At 43.9% G+C, this 16,959-nt stretch overlaps 1 protein-coding gene and 1 long non-coding RNA gene across 4 annotated transcripts in view; one reads left to right on the top strand and one right to left on the bottom strand.

The window, feature by feature from the left end:
* The window catches only part of slc4a11 (solute carrier family 4 member 11), a 73,283-nt gene that overhangs the window by 50,488 nt on the left and 5,836 nt on the right, over positions 1-16,959 (bottom strand). For 2 of the 3 annotated variants that reach the window (XM_031895254.1, XM_002936363.5), the window contains exon 2: positions 1,566-1,616. In XM_031895254.1, the coding sequence (XP_031751114.1) occupies positions 1,566-1,616 (51 nt within the window). Of the gene's footprint in view, positions 1-1,565; positions 1,617-9,711; positions 9,939-16,959 lie in introns of those variants that run through there. The other variant, XM_031895255.1, reaches the window with a different exon arrangement.
* LOC101732343 lies at positions 9,997-16,074 on the top strand. Its single transcript, XR_001169803.3, has 3 exons — positions 9,997-10,291; positions 12,699-12,859; positions 14,257-16,074. It is a non-coding gene; the product is annotated as an uncharacterized LOC101732343 (long non-coding RNA).

Below are 16,959 nucleotides of genomic sequence, written 5' to 3'. Positions count from 1 at the left end.
ATAAAAACACTCTGTACCTGTTAATATTTATAGGCATTATTACAGTACAATACCCAATTCCCCCAAACACAAGGATTTAATGTGAAATAAACACTGTGTGAAGGATTATACAGCCACATTTATGCCTTACGAGTTTATTTTAGTCCTCAACGAAGGGGGCACTGGAGTGTCCATTAGATTATCCTTCTAGAAATATATGCATAATTTAATTTAGGACTTAGCACAACATGAAAGACGCGACTGCATTATGTTTTCATATATCCGACGTCACAATGGAGGCAAACTTCACTGTAACATAATCGGCACAAACAGCATCCCAATTAGATTTATTTATTGCAAAAGCTCTTCCCCGGAGACTGCCTTATTGCCTTTCATCTCTGCATACATCTGGTTAGGGTCACAACTTCTATTAAGAATACAAAGGGGGGGGGGGATATTGTGCTGTATGTACCCGACTTTAAACATCATAAATACTGATTATACATACAATATATTCCTTATTGTCACCCTCAGGGAGTAACTACAGTAGGAAAAGCACCCCCTGATGCAAATACGTCCCCTTATTGGCCACTATAAGTTATTGGGTGCCCTGGGGATTAATTTAACCCTCCAAGAAATTCTCCCCCAAGTAAGCGAGCGCCAACTGGCCAACAAGATTGTTCTGCCCATTGTTCTAAAGGTCAACCCAATCCAAGTTCCTTAGTGCATTTTTTTTATATGGCTGGTCATTGCTGAAAATATATATAAAGGATTGCTACACTACAGGTATAGCACCCATTATCCAGAATGCTTGGGACCAAGGGTATTCAGGATAAGGGGTCTTTCTGTAATCTGGATCTCCATACCTTAAGTCTACTAAAAAAATCAATAAAACATTAAACCCAATTGGATTGTTCTGCCCCCAATAAGGGGTAATTATATCTTAGTTGGGATCAAGTACAGATACTGTTTTATTATTACAGAGAAAAGGGAATCATTTAACCATGAAATAAACCCAATAGGGCTGTTCTGCCCCAATAAGGGGTAATTATATCTTAGTTGGGATCAAGTACAGGTACTGTTTTATTATTACAGAGAAAAAGGAAATCAGTTTAAAAATTCTGAATTATTTGATTAAAATGGAGTCTATGGGAGACAGGCTTTCCGTAATTCGGAGATTTCTGGATAACGGGTTTCCGGATAAAGGATCCCATACCTGTATGTAAAGGATGGGGGGATGCATTTCCTTTTGCCCAACTCACTTCCTATCAGGTAAATGTAATCTGTAAGGCATGGACCTGCAGGAAACAATGAGGGCAAGCATACCCAGGAGGGCTGTAGCTACAAAGTGTGTAAAGGGTGTTGGGAGATGTAGTGAAACAACAACCCAAATGACATATATCCAAATTAAAACAGCTACAAATGTTCTGTCCTGGTTTAGCAATAATTCCAGTGATTGTGGATCCCAGGTTTCAAGCTCTCAGCCCAGTACAGTATGCCCCAAGGTAAAAGCATTCACAGTAGGGTTAGTATAGAGCCACACCACGTAGTGCAGGAATAGCATTTATCGAGGGCCATGTACTCACCAGTCTCTTCAAAGAAGTATCCATTCCTGGACATAGCTGGCGGGGGACTCTCTGCGGGGAAACAAAAAAAAACTGTTAGTTCTCAATCTATCAGACCTTTGTATTTATACCTATGGGTGACAGCCGTCATGTTCCACTGTACAGTAGGAGGGTACAATTTACTGTATGTACAGGGCATACCTTCCTCTGTGTATGTGTTATTAACCAAGCAACTGAGCATCTACAGCAACAAAAAATACAGAACTTTCCAAACACACTCTATGTACATAATAAAAATCAAAAAGTACGTTCCCTGCACACAGAGTCCCATAGCCTTATACTCTAGTGGGCCTCTCAGCCATAAAGCAGGGCAGGACTGCTGCTTACAATGGGGGGATCAGATAGGATCTGTGCCACTGTGACAGAATGCTCTGTTATACAGATAGCTAGAATCTCAGCCATAAAGCAGGGCAGGACTGCTGCTTACAATGGGGGGATCAGATTGGATCTGTGCCACTGTGACAGAATGCTCTGTTATACAGATAGCTAGAATCTCAGCCATAAAGCAGGGCAGGACTGCTGCTTACAATGGGGGGATCAGATAGGATCTGTGCCACTGTGACAGAATGCTCTGTTATACAGATAGCTAGAATCTCAGCCATAAAGCAGGGCAGGACTGCTGCTTATACAATGGGGGGATCAGATAGGATCTGTGCCACTGTGACAGAATGTTCTGTTATACAGATAGCTAGAATCTCAGCCATAAAGCAGGGCAGGACTGCTGCTTACAATGGGGGGATCAGATAGGATCTGTGCCACTGTGACAGAATGCTCTGTTATACAGATAGCTAGAATCTCAGCCATAAAGCAGGGCAGGACTGCTGCTTACAATGGGGGGGGGGGGGGGGGGGATCAGATAGGATCTGTGCCACTGTGACAGAATGCTCTGTTATACAGATAGCTAGAATCTCAGCCATAAAGCAGGGCAGGACTGCTGCTTACAATGGGGGGATCAGATAGGATCTGTGCCACTGTGACAGAATGCTCTGTTATACAGATAGCTAGAATCTCAGCCATAAAGCAGGGCAGGACTGCTGCTTACAATGGGGGGATCAGATAGGATCTGTGCCACTGTGACAGAATGCTCTGTTATACAGATAGCTAGAATCTCAGCCATAAAGCAGGGCAGGACTGCTGCTTACAATGGGGGGATCAGATAGGATCTGTGCCACTGTGACAGAATGCTCTGTTATACAGATAGCTAGAATCTCAGCCATAAAGCAGGGCAGGACTGCTGCTTACAATGGGGGGATCAGATAGGATCTGTGCCACTGTGACAGAATGCTCTGTTATACAGATAGCTAGAATCTCAGCCATAAAGCAGGGCAGGACTGCTGCTTACAATGGGGGGATCAGATAGGATCTGTGCCACTGTGACAGAATGCTCTGTTATACAGATAGCTAGAATCTCAGCCATAAAGCAGGGCAGGACTGCTGCTTACAATGGGGGGGATCAGATAGGATCTGTGCCACTGTGACAGAATGCTCTGTTATACAGATAGCTAGAATCTCAGCCATAAAGCAGGGCAGGACTGCTGCTTACAATGGGTAAGTTAAAGTTAAAGTGGGTATTGCTGGAAACAAATGCATCAGCAAACTGACTTTATTCTCTTTGTTAATGAGAATAAGACAAATGCCCCGACACAACCTTGATAACCCAGCCTCTTGCCCCAGCTCAGTGACTGAACTCTGGTACTGGTTCTGTAGGTGCTGCACTTTCAGCCTCAGGTATTGGCATTCGCAACAAAAAAATACAAATATTTTCCTTTCCAAGATTTGGGGACATTTTATCAGTTACATGATCTAAATGAGCTGTATAATTAGAACTGCATAATTAAACAGGTCATTAATATTGATGAGGATTGGCCAATGGGCTTGAAGCAGCTGCGTGCCGGTACAATAGGGTGAATCAGATTGTGGGCAGTGAGTAAATAATGGAATGATATTGGAGTTTGCAGACTAATGTAACGGATACCCAGCCTGCCGGGGCCGATAGGGCTGTTTCAGAAGGAACAGACAGAGACAATTTTATCTAATGGACCATTTGATCTAAGGCCAAAATAAGCGACTTCAGTTTAATGTGACTGATGTGAAAATGAACTGCGTCATCAACAGGATCTGGGTTCAATTCCCGGCTAATCTACAGCGACGTGCTGTATGTACCTCATCACAAGGTATACATTTATGTATTTGTGCCTTTAAAACAAACAAACAATGAGATGGGATCCACACAGCTCACCGGAAAGCAACACGTTTATAAAAAGAATTTGTATTTTAAAGAATACTGACATGGAAAAACATGTTTATTTCAAAACCCATCAGTTAATAGAGCTTCTCCAGCAGAATCCTGCATTGTAATCTGTTTTTCCCATGGGGCTAGCCATATTCTTCATTTCCCAGGGTGCCCCAGCCAGGTGACTTGTGCTCTGAGTGATATACCCCCCCTCCTCCCCCAGCAGCTGATCAGCAGAACAATGGGAAGGGAGCAAGATAGCAGCTCCCAGTAGGTATCAGAATAGCACTCAATAGTAAGAAATCCAAGTCCGGCTTGGGACTCCCCCAGTTACATGGGAGTAGGAGAAACAATAGGTTAGCTGAAAGCAGTTCTAATGTGTAGCACTGGCTCCTTCTGAAAGCTCAGACTCAGGCACACTTTACTGCTGCGCTGCAAGTTGGAGTGATATCCCCCCCCTCACCCCCAGCAGCCGATCAGCAGAACAATGGGAAGGGAGCAAGATAGCAGCTCCCAGTAGGTATCAGAATAGCACTCAATAGTAAGAAATCCAAGTCCGGCTTGGGACTCCTCCAGTTACATGGGAGTAGGAGAAACAATAGGTTAGCTGAAAGCAGTTCTAATATGCAGCGCTGGCTCCTTCTGAAAGCTCAGACTCAGGCACACTTTACTGCTGCGCTGCAAGTTGGAGTGATATCCCCCCCTCACCCCCAGCAGCCGATCAGCAGAACAATGGGAAGGGAGCAAGATAGCAGCTCCCAGTAGGTATCAGAATAGCACTCAATAGTAAGAAATCCAAGTCCGGCTTGGGACTCCTCTAGTTACATGGGAGTAGGAGAAACAATAGGTTAGCTGAAAGCAGTTCTAATGTGTAGCGCTGGCTGAAAGCTCAGACTCAGGCACAAGGCACTGAGATGGCGCCTACACACCAATATTACAGCTACAAATACATTTGTTGGTTCAGGAATAAAATGTTAAATGGCAGAGGGAATTATTTGCTGTGTAACAGTGTCATTTAAAAATAGTATACCTCTAAAATCATGACTGTATCCCTTTAAGAAAACATCCCCACAGCCTTACTTTGTTTCATGTGCTAAAGTGGGAGTCGCTATTAAAACACACAACCACCAATAGGAAGGCAAAGGGGAAAAAAATACCTTTGTGACAGATGAAACAAAAGTAACCCCAACAAACATAGAGATTCTTTTGATTCATCTGTCAAAAAGAAGTCATATGTTACCAGGCAGTACATCAACTGCAACACAATGTATTACAGACACAGTGTGCGACGTGCAATATGTGGGGCACTCACTCCAGAGACTATAGAAACATGCCCTAGATACAAAAATTAAGAAGACCCATGTTTCTAGATACTGCCTGGCTTAGGGCCCAGGGCTTTGTATGTGGGGTGATAGTAGGTTTTAATGGATTGAAATAAATATAAAATTTTATCTCCCCATTTGTGCAAGAATATACATTAATGGGTTAAGAATATTGTTCGGAACAGTTCCCTATTAACTTCCCCTTTAAAAGTCTTCTTATGGGTTTCCACTCATTTTTTTTTTTGCTTGTTTTTCCGATTTCCACTCCCCTTGCCGAAGGCCTAAGGCTCCTTAGTGAGTTCCACATGAACCCCCTGTGTTTGAAATATCTTCTAGTATATTGTTTGCTCTGCCCAAGTTAAGCTTCCGAATTTCTTCCCTACATATACGTATCCCATTCGCGCAACTGCCTGAGCAGTCATGTGACTGTCCCTACTATCTTCCCAGCAAAAACCCAGGCCAAACACCAAAAGGTGCACTAAGCTGCCCCAGTGAGTTCCGTTGTACTATTCTGATTGGACCACACATTCGCATCTCAATGAGTTTCAGCCAACACTGTCATTGTACTATAGTGTTGCCTTTAAAGGGGAACTAAAGCTAAAGCTAGGCATGTAAAACCCTTTGCTTTGGTGTCTGTACTAGTCCAAGGCCCTGAGCTTAGGGACTGACCCCCAATATCTAGGGATATACGAGTGCACTAAATTATCTTCCCCTTAGATTAAAGTTAGAGGCTCCTATCAATATTCCCAAATAAATATCTTTTCTACAAATATCTGTCTGCCCTTGCCCAGTCCCATTCCATTCCATAAAGACGCACCGTTGTGTCGGCGGATTAGACCAAATTCCACCATGTGAATTGCTTACATTCCAGGTGCAACCAGACAGATATTAAATTCGTACCCTCGGAGGCTTACAATAAACTCGCCAGCCGACATTTATTCCGGGATTAGGCCGAGAGCCGGTAGCCCCCTAAATCCATAACAAAATCACACATTCCCCAGATGCCGGAGACCTGGAAACAGGTGAGGGGCCGGGGACATTCATTAGAAACACAGTCCTGATTGGGTTCAATACAGAGGGACTTAGACGGATCCATGGTTCTACGTGTAATAGGGGCCCGTGATAGCCTTGTAATGGGTCATACCTCAGCCCAGAGACAGTACATTATTAATAGGTCAATTAAAATTCTGTATATCTAATCAGTGAACCGTGAACCGAATCCTTCAAAAAAAGTCTGGATACGGTCCGAACTGAATCCGGGATTCCGTGCATCCCTAATTTTTAAGCTTCAATTTTCAACAGCTGCCCATAGCACACTGAGCATGTGCAGTGCCACTGACACACAAAAAATGGCTAACCTAAGTTGTGCTATATTGCCCCTTAACCCTTCAATCAAAGCTCAAGTATTTTCCCTAAATCATTTAATCTTCTGTAACTAGAGCTGCGACAGTAATCAGAGTCCTTAATTATTAGGCTTTATAATAAGTAAGAGGAAGCAGTATGGCAGCTCTCATTCATGAGGAATGGTGTGGAATCCCCGGTGAGACAAACCACTCACAAGTGAGTGTTGCAGCTGAGCGTTATCAGAGGGAGATTATGGTGTATAGTTTATAATGTCTACCCATGGGGTTACCGGATCATCTTGAGAGATCAGATTGTCCAGGCCATGGGCCAATGAGATTTAATCAATTAGCTTTGTGGCAAAATCTCACAAATGCTGTGTGTATCTTCATTTTAAAGCGCTAGGTTCTGCGTTGAGACGTTTATACGCCCTACATCTCTCTCCTTCATAAACGACACGACTGCAGCCATAAAAGTGACTACTTTCCCTTATCAGCAGCCATAGTAGGAAGCCTGTTATTATATTTACCCAGCCTCTTATCTGCTCCTAAACCAACACGCGCAGATAAGATCGTGTTAATATGCCATTAAACATCTCCTATCGCTACTCGTGCCGCCACTTACAGCCCTATTACACAGCCTGTCTCGGCATAGCCGGCCTCGTAAAGGCAAAGCGACCGTGTTCCGCTACTCGTGCCACCACTTACAGCCCTATTACACAGCCTGTCTCGGCATAGCCGGCCTCGTAAAGGCAAAGCGACCGTGTTCCTGGCTGAGCCGCGGTTTATATTGGACTCTGAGACCATAATGGACAATTCTAAATCAGTCTCATTACAATAAAATCCTGCCTTTTTGGTTCTTCTTAACAAGTGCAGAAAGAGAAGGATATTTCATTGGATTTTCCCTTTTCAGTTTTTACAAGGACTCCTCCTCATCAATAAATCTGAGACATTTCAAGAAAAGAAAAGGGAATAAGGACCTGAATAAAAACCAAGCTTTTGTGAACAATGAATTTGATTTAATGAAAGGCAAAGCATTCTATGTGCAAGGTATTCATTAGATTCAGGTAAAGAAATCCACAGGATCTGTGTGTTCTTTATTCTTATTATACAGAATGGTATTTAATGTTGCACATTCCTTTCCATTGCGACTACAGTCAAAACAAAGTATTACAAGGCAAATATAATTAGCTCTCATTATTCCTGCCCGCAGATTGGCCAGCAATGCAAGGTTCCCGTGGAATTAAAGGCTCCCTACACTACTACAAGTAATAATCATTCCCAGGTCGGTGGGTCTGCCCCATGATAAGCACAGAGGGACAATAGATCCCAATGGGCCGTGTCCCACAGTGAAATATAAGAAAAGGTTTAGGAACCGACTTCTGTATCCAACTCCTTTGCTTCCAATCTAACAATCTGCTGCATTCGTCATTAGAGTCCTTAAGTGGCCACAAGTTTCCCCGGGGAATGAATAGAAAGTGCAGCTTTTAACCACTCTGTTCCTTTATTGCTTGGAATTAGCATCATTTCATGTTTCACCCAAACACTGATCCCACACACACCCCCACGCACATATACAATCTAGACTGAAAACTGCATTAAACAGCAATTTATTCACTTTATAAAGCACAAGGTATGAAAGCGAACAGGTGAGAAAAACAGGAAACGAAACAGAAACCAATTCTCTCAATATAAACTTAATCATAATAGGATCTGTGCCACTGTGTTATACAGATAGCTAGAATCTCAGCCATAAAGCAGGGCAGGACTGCTGCTTACAATGGGGGGATCAGATAGGATCTGTGCCACTGTGACAGAATGCTCTGTTATACAGATAGCTAGAATCTCAGCCATAAAGCAGGGCAGGACTGCTGCTTACAATGGGGGGGATCAGATAGGATCTGTGCCACTGTGACAGAATGCTCTGTTATACAGATAGCTAGAATCTCAGCCATAAAGCAGGGCAGGACTGCTGCTTACAATGGGGGGATCAGATAGGATCTGTGCCACTGTGACAGAATGCTCTGTTATACAGATAGCTAGAATCTCAGCCATAAAGCAGGGCAGGACTGCTGCTTACAATGGGGGGATCAGATAGGATCTGTGCCACTGTGACAGAATGCTCTGTTATACAGATAGCTAGAATCTCAGCCATAAAGTAGGGCAGGACTGCTGCTTGCACAAAAAGACATTAACAGCAAAAAAGACCAAATACTCTACAACCTAAAAACATACAATGATTCACTTTGCCTTTAAATATCATCCTAACACCTGTTACACAGCAGCAGGTTGGAAACCCCTCAATATGAGGTTCCTCCTGCTGTCGGGAAAGCCTCTCTGGAGCAGTTCAGCGATCCAGCACTCGGCCAATTCCCACAGACAATGTCTCCCTCAAGTGTTAGAGCGCAGAGAGATGCAGAGAGAGAGCGGCGGTGGCAATAGTGAATGCAAACACGGAGCTAACCCCGGCATACTCTGTGTTCCTTGGGACTCCCTGCAGCACTAGCATTGCAGCGTGTACATTCCTATACGGCATAAAGGGAAAGTTAAACACATGCACGGAACAGGAGTTCTGCACCCCTCTGTTTTTTGGCAGGGAACCCCCACCTGGGAGCTTCAACAGTCAATTTATATATTTCAGCAACTTAATGAGCATTCACATTAAGAGATACCCCCCCTCCCCATTCTCACTAACCAGCTTTGTGCCCCCCACAATCAAAGGGTAAGTAGTGACGATGCTAAACATTATATACATTCAGGACCCACAGCCAAAAACCACACCCATTCTCCTTCGCAGCATCTTTTTGGGAACCCACCAAAATCATTCACTGGATGCGGCGCAGCGGCACGGCACTCATTAAACGATCCAAAATTCCGACTTGTCATATATCCAAGTGGCAAAAGCCGAGCAGGCAGCACCCAGCAGCCATTTATAGAGTATATACAGATAATCACTTGCATACAGTACAGGGAATTAATATTGCATGAGTGCCGAGACACGGCATCCCCGGCACCGCTGTGCATCCATCCAGCACCCAACTGCAGCCGAGCAAGGAAACCCTCAGCTCATTCATTAGGATACAGTGCCAGACCCCAAACCCTGAATAAGTGCAAATATATATAATATGTAAAGTGCATCTTTCCTTAAATATTTCAATTACCCTGCGCCACGGAATACGGAGAATAAAGGGAAAATAAAGAGAATTACTTACCCAGCAGTCGGGGGAAAGCCAAAAACATAAATGCACCAAAGCGGATAAAAAGTATAGAGAGGAAGAAACGAGAGGCTGCCCGCGCTCCCGCTCACATGAATTAGGGTGCCGGGGGTATCAAGGGGCCACAGAGGTAGCCGTGGTTGCACCCTGATGTGCAGAAGTCATGCTGTAGCCAAGGCTGACGATCTTATAGTGGCGCGCTATTGGTGCACGGTGCAACGAGGTGGAGCCACACTGTGTCACACTCCAACACTGACAGCGGGCTCCCAGCCAGACCAGAATGACCAGGACAGCAAAAAGACAATGAGCCAGGGGTGGGGAGGGGGGGCTAGATCGAGAGGCTACAAGCCAAGAATTCAGGGAAGGCCACATTCCAACAGCTGCTGCTGCGGCGGCCGCCCGTGGGTTAATAGGAAAGGGAAAGAGCAATATCAGCTGAGTAATGGAAGTGACTCGGCACAGTGTGTCTCCTCCGTGCCTGCCGAGCGAATGGATACAAAGAAGCGAGCGGCAGAGACGGGCAGGATGCGCCCAGGGAGAGATGGCACCCCAGGCAGGAACAATGTTTCTATACCAGGTATTTATCTACATTGCACTTTGTCTCCAAACGTTATTCTGTGGGACAAGCAGGCTGGGATATTCCCATATGGAACCATGGAACAGCACCCCCAGAGCCCATGTAATGAGAAATACTGTCCATTTTCCTGTGGCTCAAAGGATGAAGACACTCGGAGCTACTTAGTAGCAGCTACTAAAAGCCAGAAAATCCCCTGCCATAGACAATATTGAGAACTACCTCTGCTAAGGGTGAAGACACACAGAGCTACTAAGTAGCAGCTAATAAAAGCCAGAAGATCCCCTGCCATAGACAAAATTGAGAATTACCTCTGCTAAGGCTGAAGACACAAGGAGCAACTACTTGTTGTGGCTACTAAAAAAGACAATGCTGATAATTATCTCTATGTGTGTTTTAGCAGAGGCAATTCTCAGTATTGTCTATTGCAGGGGATTGTCTGGCTTTTAGTAGCTGCTACTAGTAGCTCCGTGTGTCTTCAGCCTTAGCAGAGGCAATTCTCAGTATTGTCTATGGCAGGAGATTTTCTGCAGTTTAGTAGCTGTGACAAGTAGCTGCTACTAGTAGCCCAGTAAATGATCAGCTTTGTCTATTTTACTACTAGTATTTTACTACTAGTAGCTCCATGTGTCTTCACCTTTTCAGCAATAGTATTTGTACACTTAGGGGCAGATTTATCAAAATGGGAGATTAATACATAAAAACCCTATCACGTTCTAAGGGAAACAGTATGGCAGCTCCCTCCAAAGTAAATGACAAAATAAATGACAAACAAATGCTACTTGCTCTTTAAATATGTCTGTTGCAGGGGACAAAGCTCAACTACATTTCCAAGCAGAGTTTTATTTTCACTTGGATGATTGGTCATTTGAGTGGGTGCTGCCGTACTATGTCATGCCAGAGAAACCAGTTCAATTACATATTAAAGGGTTTGGTCACCTTTGAGTTAACTTTTGGTATAATGTAAATCTTAATAGTTTGAGAAAATTGGTCTTCATTTTTTATTATTTGTAGTTTTTTTTTTTTGGATATTTCATTTTCAGTTCAGGAGCTCTCTAGTTTGGAGTTCCAGCAGCTTTTTCATTGCTAGGGTGCAAGTTACCTTAGCAACCAGGGAGTGGTTTGGATGAGAGACTGGTATATAAATAAGTGAGAGCCTGGACAGAACAGAAAGTTACAAAAAGTAACAATAAAACTGGAGCCTCACAGAGCAATAGGTTTTTGGCTGCCGGGGTCAGTGACCCCCATTTAAAAATGGCAAAGAGTTGGAAGAAGAAGGCAAATAGTTAAAAAAAAACTATAACAATGAAGACCAATTGAAAAGTTACTTAGAACTGACCATTCTATAACATACTACAAGAATTCTGCCCTCTGGTGGCCGAAAAGTCATGAAAAATGGCAGAATTGTTCCTTGGATTTTGCAAGGCATTACTCCTGAAGACAGGCACAGGAGGGGATGGGAGGGGCCCCATTTGGAAAGTTTATATATTTTTTTGTGTTTTTTATGTTTAATGCCCCTTAACCCCTTGAGTGCTGACCACGAGGGGTATAACAGATTCCTCACCTTTCACAAAAGGGGAAATACAAGCTGGAAATGTAGAATCTATGGCACTTAAAGGGTTTATAAGAGGTTTGGGAGGAACCCATGACCATGAGAGGGGCAGATAAAAGAGACCATTTGAGATGTTTACCCAGACTTAGTGCCCAAAGCGCCATTTTAGCCAATTAGCAGCTGCCTCGTGGCAACCCCAAAATGATATGGCCAGTGACCTTAGCAACCAACATGCAGATTAAACGCACAGCCACATTATTTCTCCTGTTGTGTTACTTATCCTTACGACAAGTTCAATTATATTCTAATTAATTGGGCACCGTTCCAACCAATCAGAAACACAGCGTATTCCCAATCAGCTAAGCAAAGCTTTAACTACTAATTACCCGGACCAGAGCCGATATAGATCCAAGCACCGATACCCGAGTGCAAACCTCAACGCGATGGGAGACACAAGACATAACACTCAACAGACGTCTCTTAATGAAATCACAGTGCCTTTAATGGTGGCATTAACCCTTGCATGCCAGGCAAATCCAGAGAGGAGAGCACCCAGCCCCTCTGTAATTAGATGAACCTTCTATTTATACACGTAATTAGGAGTCTGTCGTTAGCACTATGAGCCGTGGCTACAATGAGTTAACGCAGGATACACAACTACATTCCTGTAAATAGAGCCCCGGCCAAGGTCGACCCTCAGCATTGTGCCCCAATATTAATTGTCATTAAGGGGGAACCCCAACTAAAATAACGAAGGAAATGTATTCCCAAGCAGCAGACGAGGGACAGACACTGTTTTTAATAGCAAATATATGTACAAATGACTTTAAAACCATTAAAAACATGCATATTGGAAAGTTGCAGTTTCCAGGCGAAGTTCCCCTTTAATAAAGGCAATAAAATGCAGATGTGCTACATGGACAAGCCTGACTGCGGAATTCTGCCAAGTATATGAAGATCCTTCCCACCCTTAAAGAAAAAGAAATAGTTATCCAGCTGCAGGGAGAGCCTATATACAGGTAAGCAACCTGTTATCCAGAATGTGCGGGGGTTTCTGGGTAAGGGATCTTTCTGTAATTTTTATCTGTTTTATTATTACAGAGAAAAGGGAATCATTTAACCATTAAATAAACCCAATAGGGCTGTTCTGCCCCAATAAGGGGTAATTATATCTTAGTTGGGATCAAGTACATGTACTGTTTTATTATTACAGAGAAAAGGGAATCATTTAACCATGAAATAAACCCAATAGGGCTGTTCTGCCCCCAATAAGGGGTAATTATATCTTAGTTGGGATCAAGTACAGGTACTGTTTTATTATTACAGAGAAAAGGGAATCATTTAACCATTAAATAAACCCAATAGGGCTGTTCTGCCCCCAATAAGGGGTAATTATATCTTAGTTGGGATCAAGTACAGGTACTGTTTTATTATTACAGAGAAAAGGGAATCATTTAACCATTAAATAAACCCAATAGGGCTGTTCTGCCCCAATAAGGGGTAATTATATCTTAGTTGGGATCAAGTACAGGTACTGTTTTATTATTACAGAGAAAAGGGAATCATTTAACCATTAAATAAACCCAATAGGGCTGTTCTGCCCCAATAAGGGGTAATTATATCTTAGTTGGGATCAAGTACAGGTACTGTTTTATTATTACAGAGAAAAGGGAATCATTTAACCATTAAATAAACCCAATAGGGCTGTTCTGCCCCCAATAAGGGGTAATTATATCTTAGTTGGGATCAAGTACAGGTACTGTTTTATTATTACAGAGAAAAAGGAATCATTTTTAAACTTCCCCTTTAAAGAGTTCAATGTTTGCACTAATATAAAGCAAATATTAAAGATAAATATATCTGTAAATTGCTTTTATCAGCTATTTATTTCTCTAAGGCTGCTGGCACACTGTTCCTATTCCACGCTGCCATTTGCAGTGTCCGAGTCCGCTTGTTACTGATCTAAACCTGCTTTTCAACCTAAATATGCACATTGTTCCAGTTATAGCCAGTTTGGGTGGATTTGGGGGATTCCCTGTTGGCGGTAGAATGCCAGAGGAGTATGTGGCCGGTGGGCCATTAGCCTTACATAGACACTGCAATATGAGACATTCTGCAGGGAGTCATGTATTTCTGGCCACTAGGGGCGCTGTTACATCAACTACAGAATCTAATGCAGCTCCCACTGAAATGCATAAATGTTTATAGGATGTAATGAGGCACCCAGGGGGGATGCTGGAACATTACCCATAATATACCACTTTTTCCCATAGAGCGGAGACCCCAAACTTTTGGGTCTCTCCCCAAAAAGGTGCAATATGGGCCTCCACGCCTGTTCCAATTTGTGGGAAATCCTCAATAGCTTATAACATTAAAATCTCATCCATTCGCATGTGTTTGATCTAATCCGTCACAGCGGAGCCCAAGCGCCAGGGATCTCCCTCCGGCCAGAAATTCCCGAGCCGAGATGTTGTATACAAAACAGCGCGCTGTGTAGCCTGCAGCACGAAAACACTTCACTTGACTGGGGGACACGCCGAGTGTGACGAATTGGAACCAATTACAGTGAAGTGCAACAACAAATATCCCAGTTTGTCACCGTCTGTCATTGTCACAAGCAAATACTGATCCTATGATAATTAATATCAGTGTTTCATTTGCAGTTCCCTGCACTCTGGGGCCACTGAGGCTTGAAACCTGCCCCCTATGGAGCATAGAGATTCTAAGGGGTGTCACGGTCTTTCACTCACATGGAAGAACTGACATTTTATAACCCCTTAACTGCCATTATTTGTAGAATAACAATTGATTATTAAACGATTATGTCTTATGCCACTAGGTGGCGCATACAGTTAAAACAATGTGATCTGCTGAAATCCTTGGAATGTGGCATTGCTGTAAAAGCAGCAGGCACAATAGAAGCAGTCTAACTATTCCCAATAAGCTAACAATATCATGGAGCTTTAAGTCAGACCAGGAGACTGTATGGTCCAACCATGGCTGTCAACTTGGCCACTGGAGACCCTAGTTGGCCAAATAATCCTGCTGGGCAAGGACTACATAGGCTCCTACAGTGATTTGATCAGTGGGCCATGGTACAAATAGCGGAATTAAATCAAGCCAAGATCTGCCTTATGGTGAATCCTTAGCTGTGTATGGTGGAGAATGCGGAGTGGCTCAGATTTCTTATCACAATAAGGATTTTTTTTTAAGACGACAACAGGGCATCCCCTGTCATCCTATTTTTAGACAGATTTGTGTTACCAGTTCACACATTTTAAGATAAACTTCACTCTATGCTCAATTTACCTGCGTTTACAAAAACGGGCCGACTGCCAGCACCCGCCAAGAGCCGCCTTGTCAGAAACAGGTCAACCGAGCGCAGCCCCGGGCCCCTCCCTTTAATGAACTCGAATCTAGCAAGGTGACTGAGGCTTTACAGCTACAGCAGACTACAACTCCCAGCATGCTCCGTCTCCCAGCAGCAGCTCACCGTAAGCCAATGTGCAGGTAAGAGAATAATACGGCAGTGCTTCCATTTTAATATAGGGCAGGAATTGAGAGCTTGAAGCTCTCCCAGCTGGGAGTTGTTACCCAGGATGATCGGGAGTAGCCCTATTTGTGTAGGCAAATACCTGCCCTTCTCTTGTTTCAATGCTAAATTACCCTGCCTTTGTCATGTTACCACCACGGCCCTTTGGGGGACTCTGGGCACGGTGCCCACCTCGTTTTATTCCTATGCTAAAAACAGCAGCCAAAGTCCCCACTAATTGCAGTGATTCTCCCCTGAAATGTCCCTGTGTGCCACCCATAGATGGGTATTTTATTGTATAGAATAACGAGGGCGGCCCCGAGAGACTAATTGCCCGAGTCCCCTGGCACTGCATCAAAGCGCGTCTGTACCGAACGACTGGTAGAGGTGTCTCCCCCGGGGCAGCCAAGTCTTGGCACTCTTTTAAAGGAAAAGCAAACCTAATATAGTAAATTAAAGATGTATATAAGTAATAGGAGGGTTGGGTTGCAGCACCTAGTACCGCCGAGTATCTTTACCATGCATCACCGGACACAGCAGGACTAATGGGAACTGAAGTACAGCTGGAGATTATGGCAATAATACAGAAACAAAAGCCCTATACACTAAAGAAGCTTACATTTTAAAGGGGAACTAACCCTGCTCTTTTCTTTTTAACTACTAACCCCTCTGAACTAGAAGTCACATGCTCCTACTCAGAGACCAGTGCCAGGAAGTGACCCCCCCCCCCAGCAGGTAGGTTAGGGGCAGTGAGCCACTCCAACTGTGCAAGATGCAAAGAGAAAAAATGCCACCCCTATTCCACAAATGGTATTTTCTAAAAACCTTCTGTTCCTATATTGTATATTGAGCAGCGCAGGTGTTTCCTTCTTTCACACTCCCCGCCCTTTCGCCGCCCCACCACCAACGTCCCACCGCAGAGCCCAGAGGGGTCATGCCAATATCTAGCATGAGGTTGTTTGTACAGGCCTCACTCACATCAGCAGATTCCACTAAAGGGGACATGTTTGGATGTGACAGTTGGGTGTTACCTGAATGCAAACACACACAGAAGGAATGTCGTGCCCTAATACCTATCTGACAGTGACCCTGCTCCATGGCACAATATATATCTTTATGGCAGCAGGCTGGCAAATACCTGAACACAGCAGAAAAACCAATATGGCAGCTCCCGTCCAGATTGATAAATACAAAACACACACACAGCCTTCAGTCTGGGTGTATTTGCCCAATACCGTCATTACGCTTTAGTCAAACAAATGGGAAGATGCCCCCCAGCTAGGGATGCACAGTGTGGCCCCTCTGCTGGTTTATTGGGAATGGAATGTGGGTTTTGTGGCGCAGGGGTTGGGCGCTGCTTAATGGCCGATTCTTCACAGCAACAGTCACCGTGAATTTGCATTCGGGGGAAGAGAGAGACACCTTTATTGAGAGGCCGAGCCGTATGAATAGGTGCTCTGTTTAATCATCAGCCGTGGTTCTACAGCCGTTGCTCAGCCACACTACCCAGCATGCTCAGCGGGATAAGGATGATGGAAATTGGGATTTATCAGCTGCGTGTAGCAAGGTAAGTAACGCGGCACACTG

Source organism: Xenopus tropicalis, chromosome 1, assembly GCF_000004195.4.
Source record: "Xenopus tropicalis strain Nigerian chromosome 1, UCB_Xtro_10.0, whole genome shotgun sequence".
NCBI classification, from domain to species: Eukaryota; Metazoa; Chordata; class Amphibia; order Anura; family Pipidae; genus Xenopus; species Xenopus tropicalis.
This window is presented reverse-complemented; position numbering and strand designations above follow the sequence as displayed.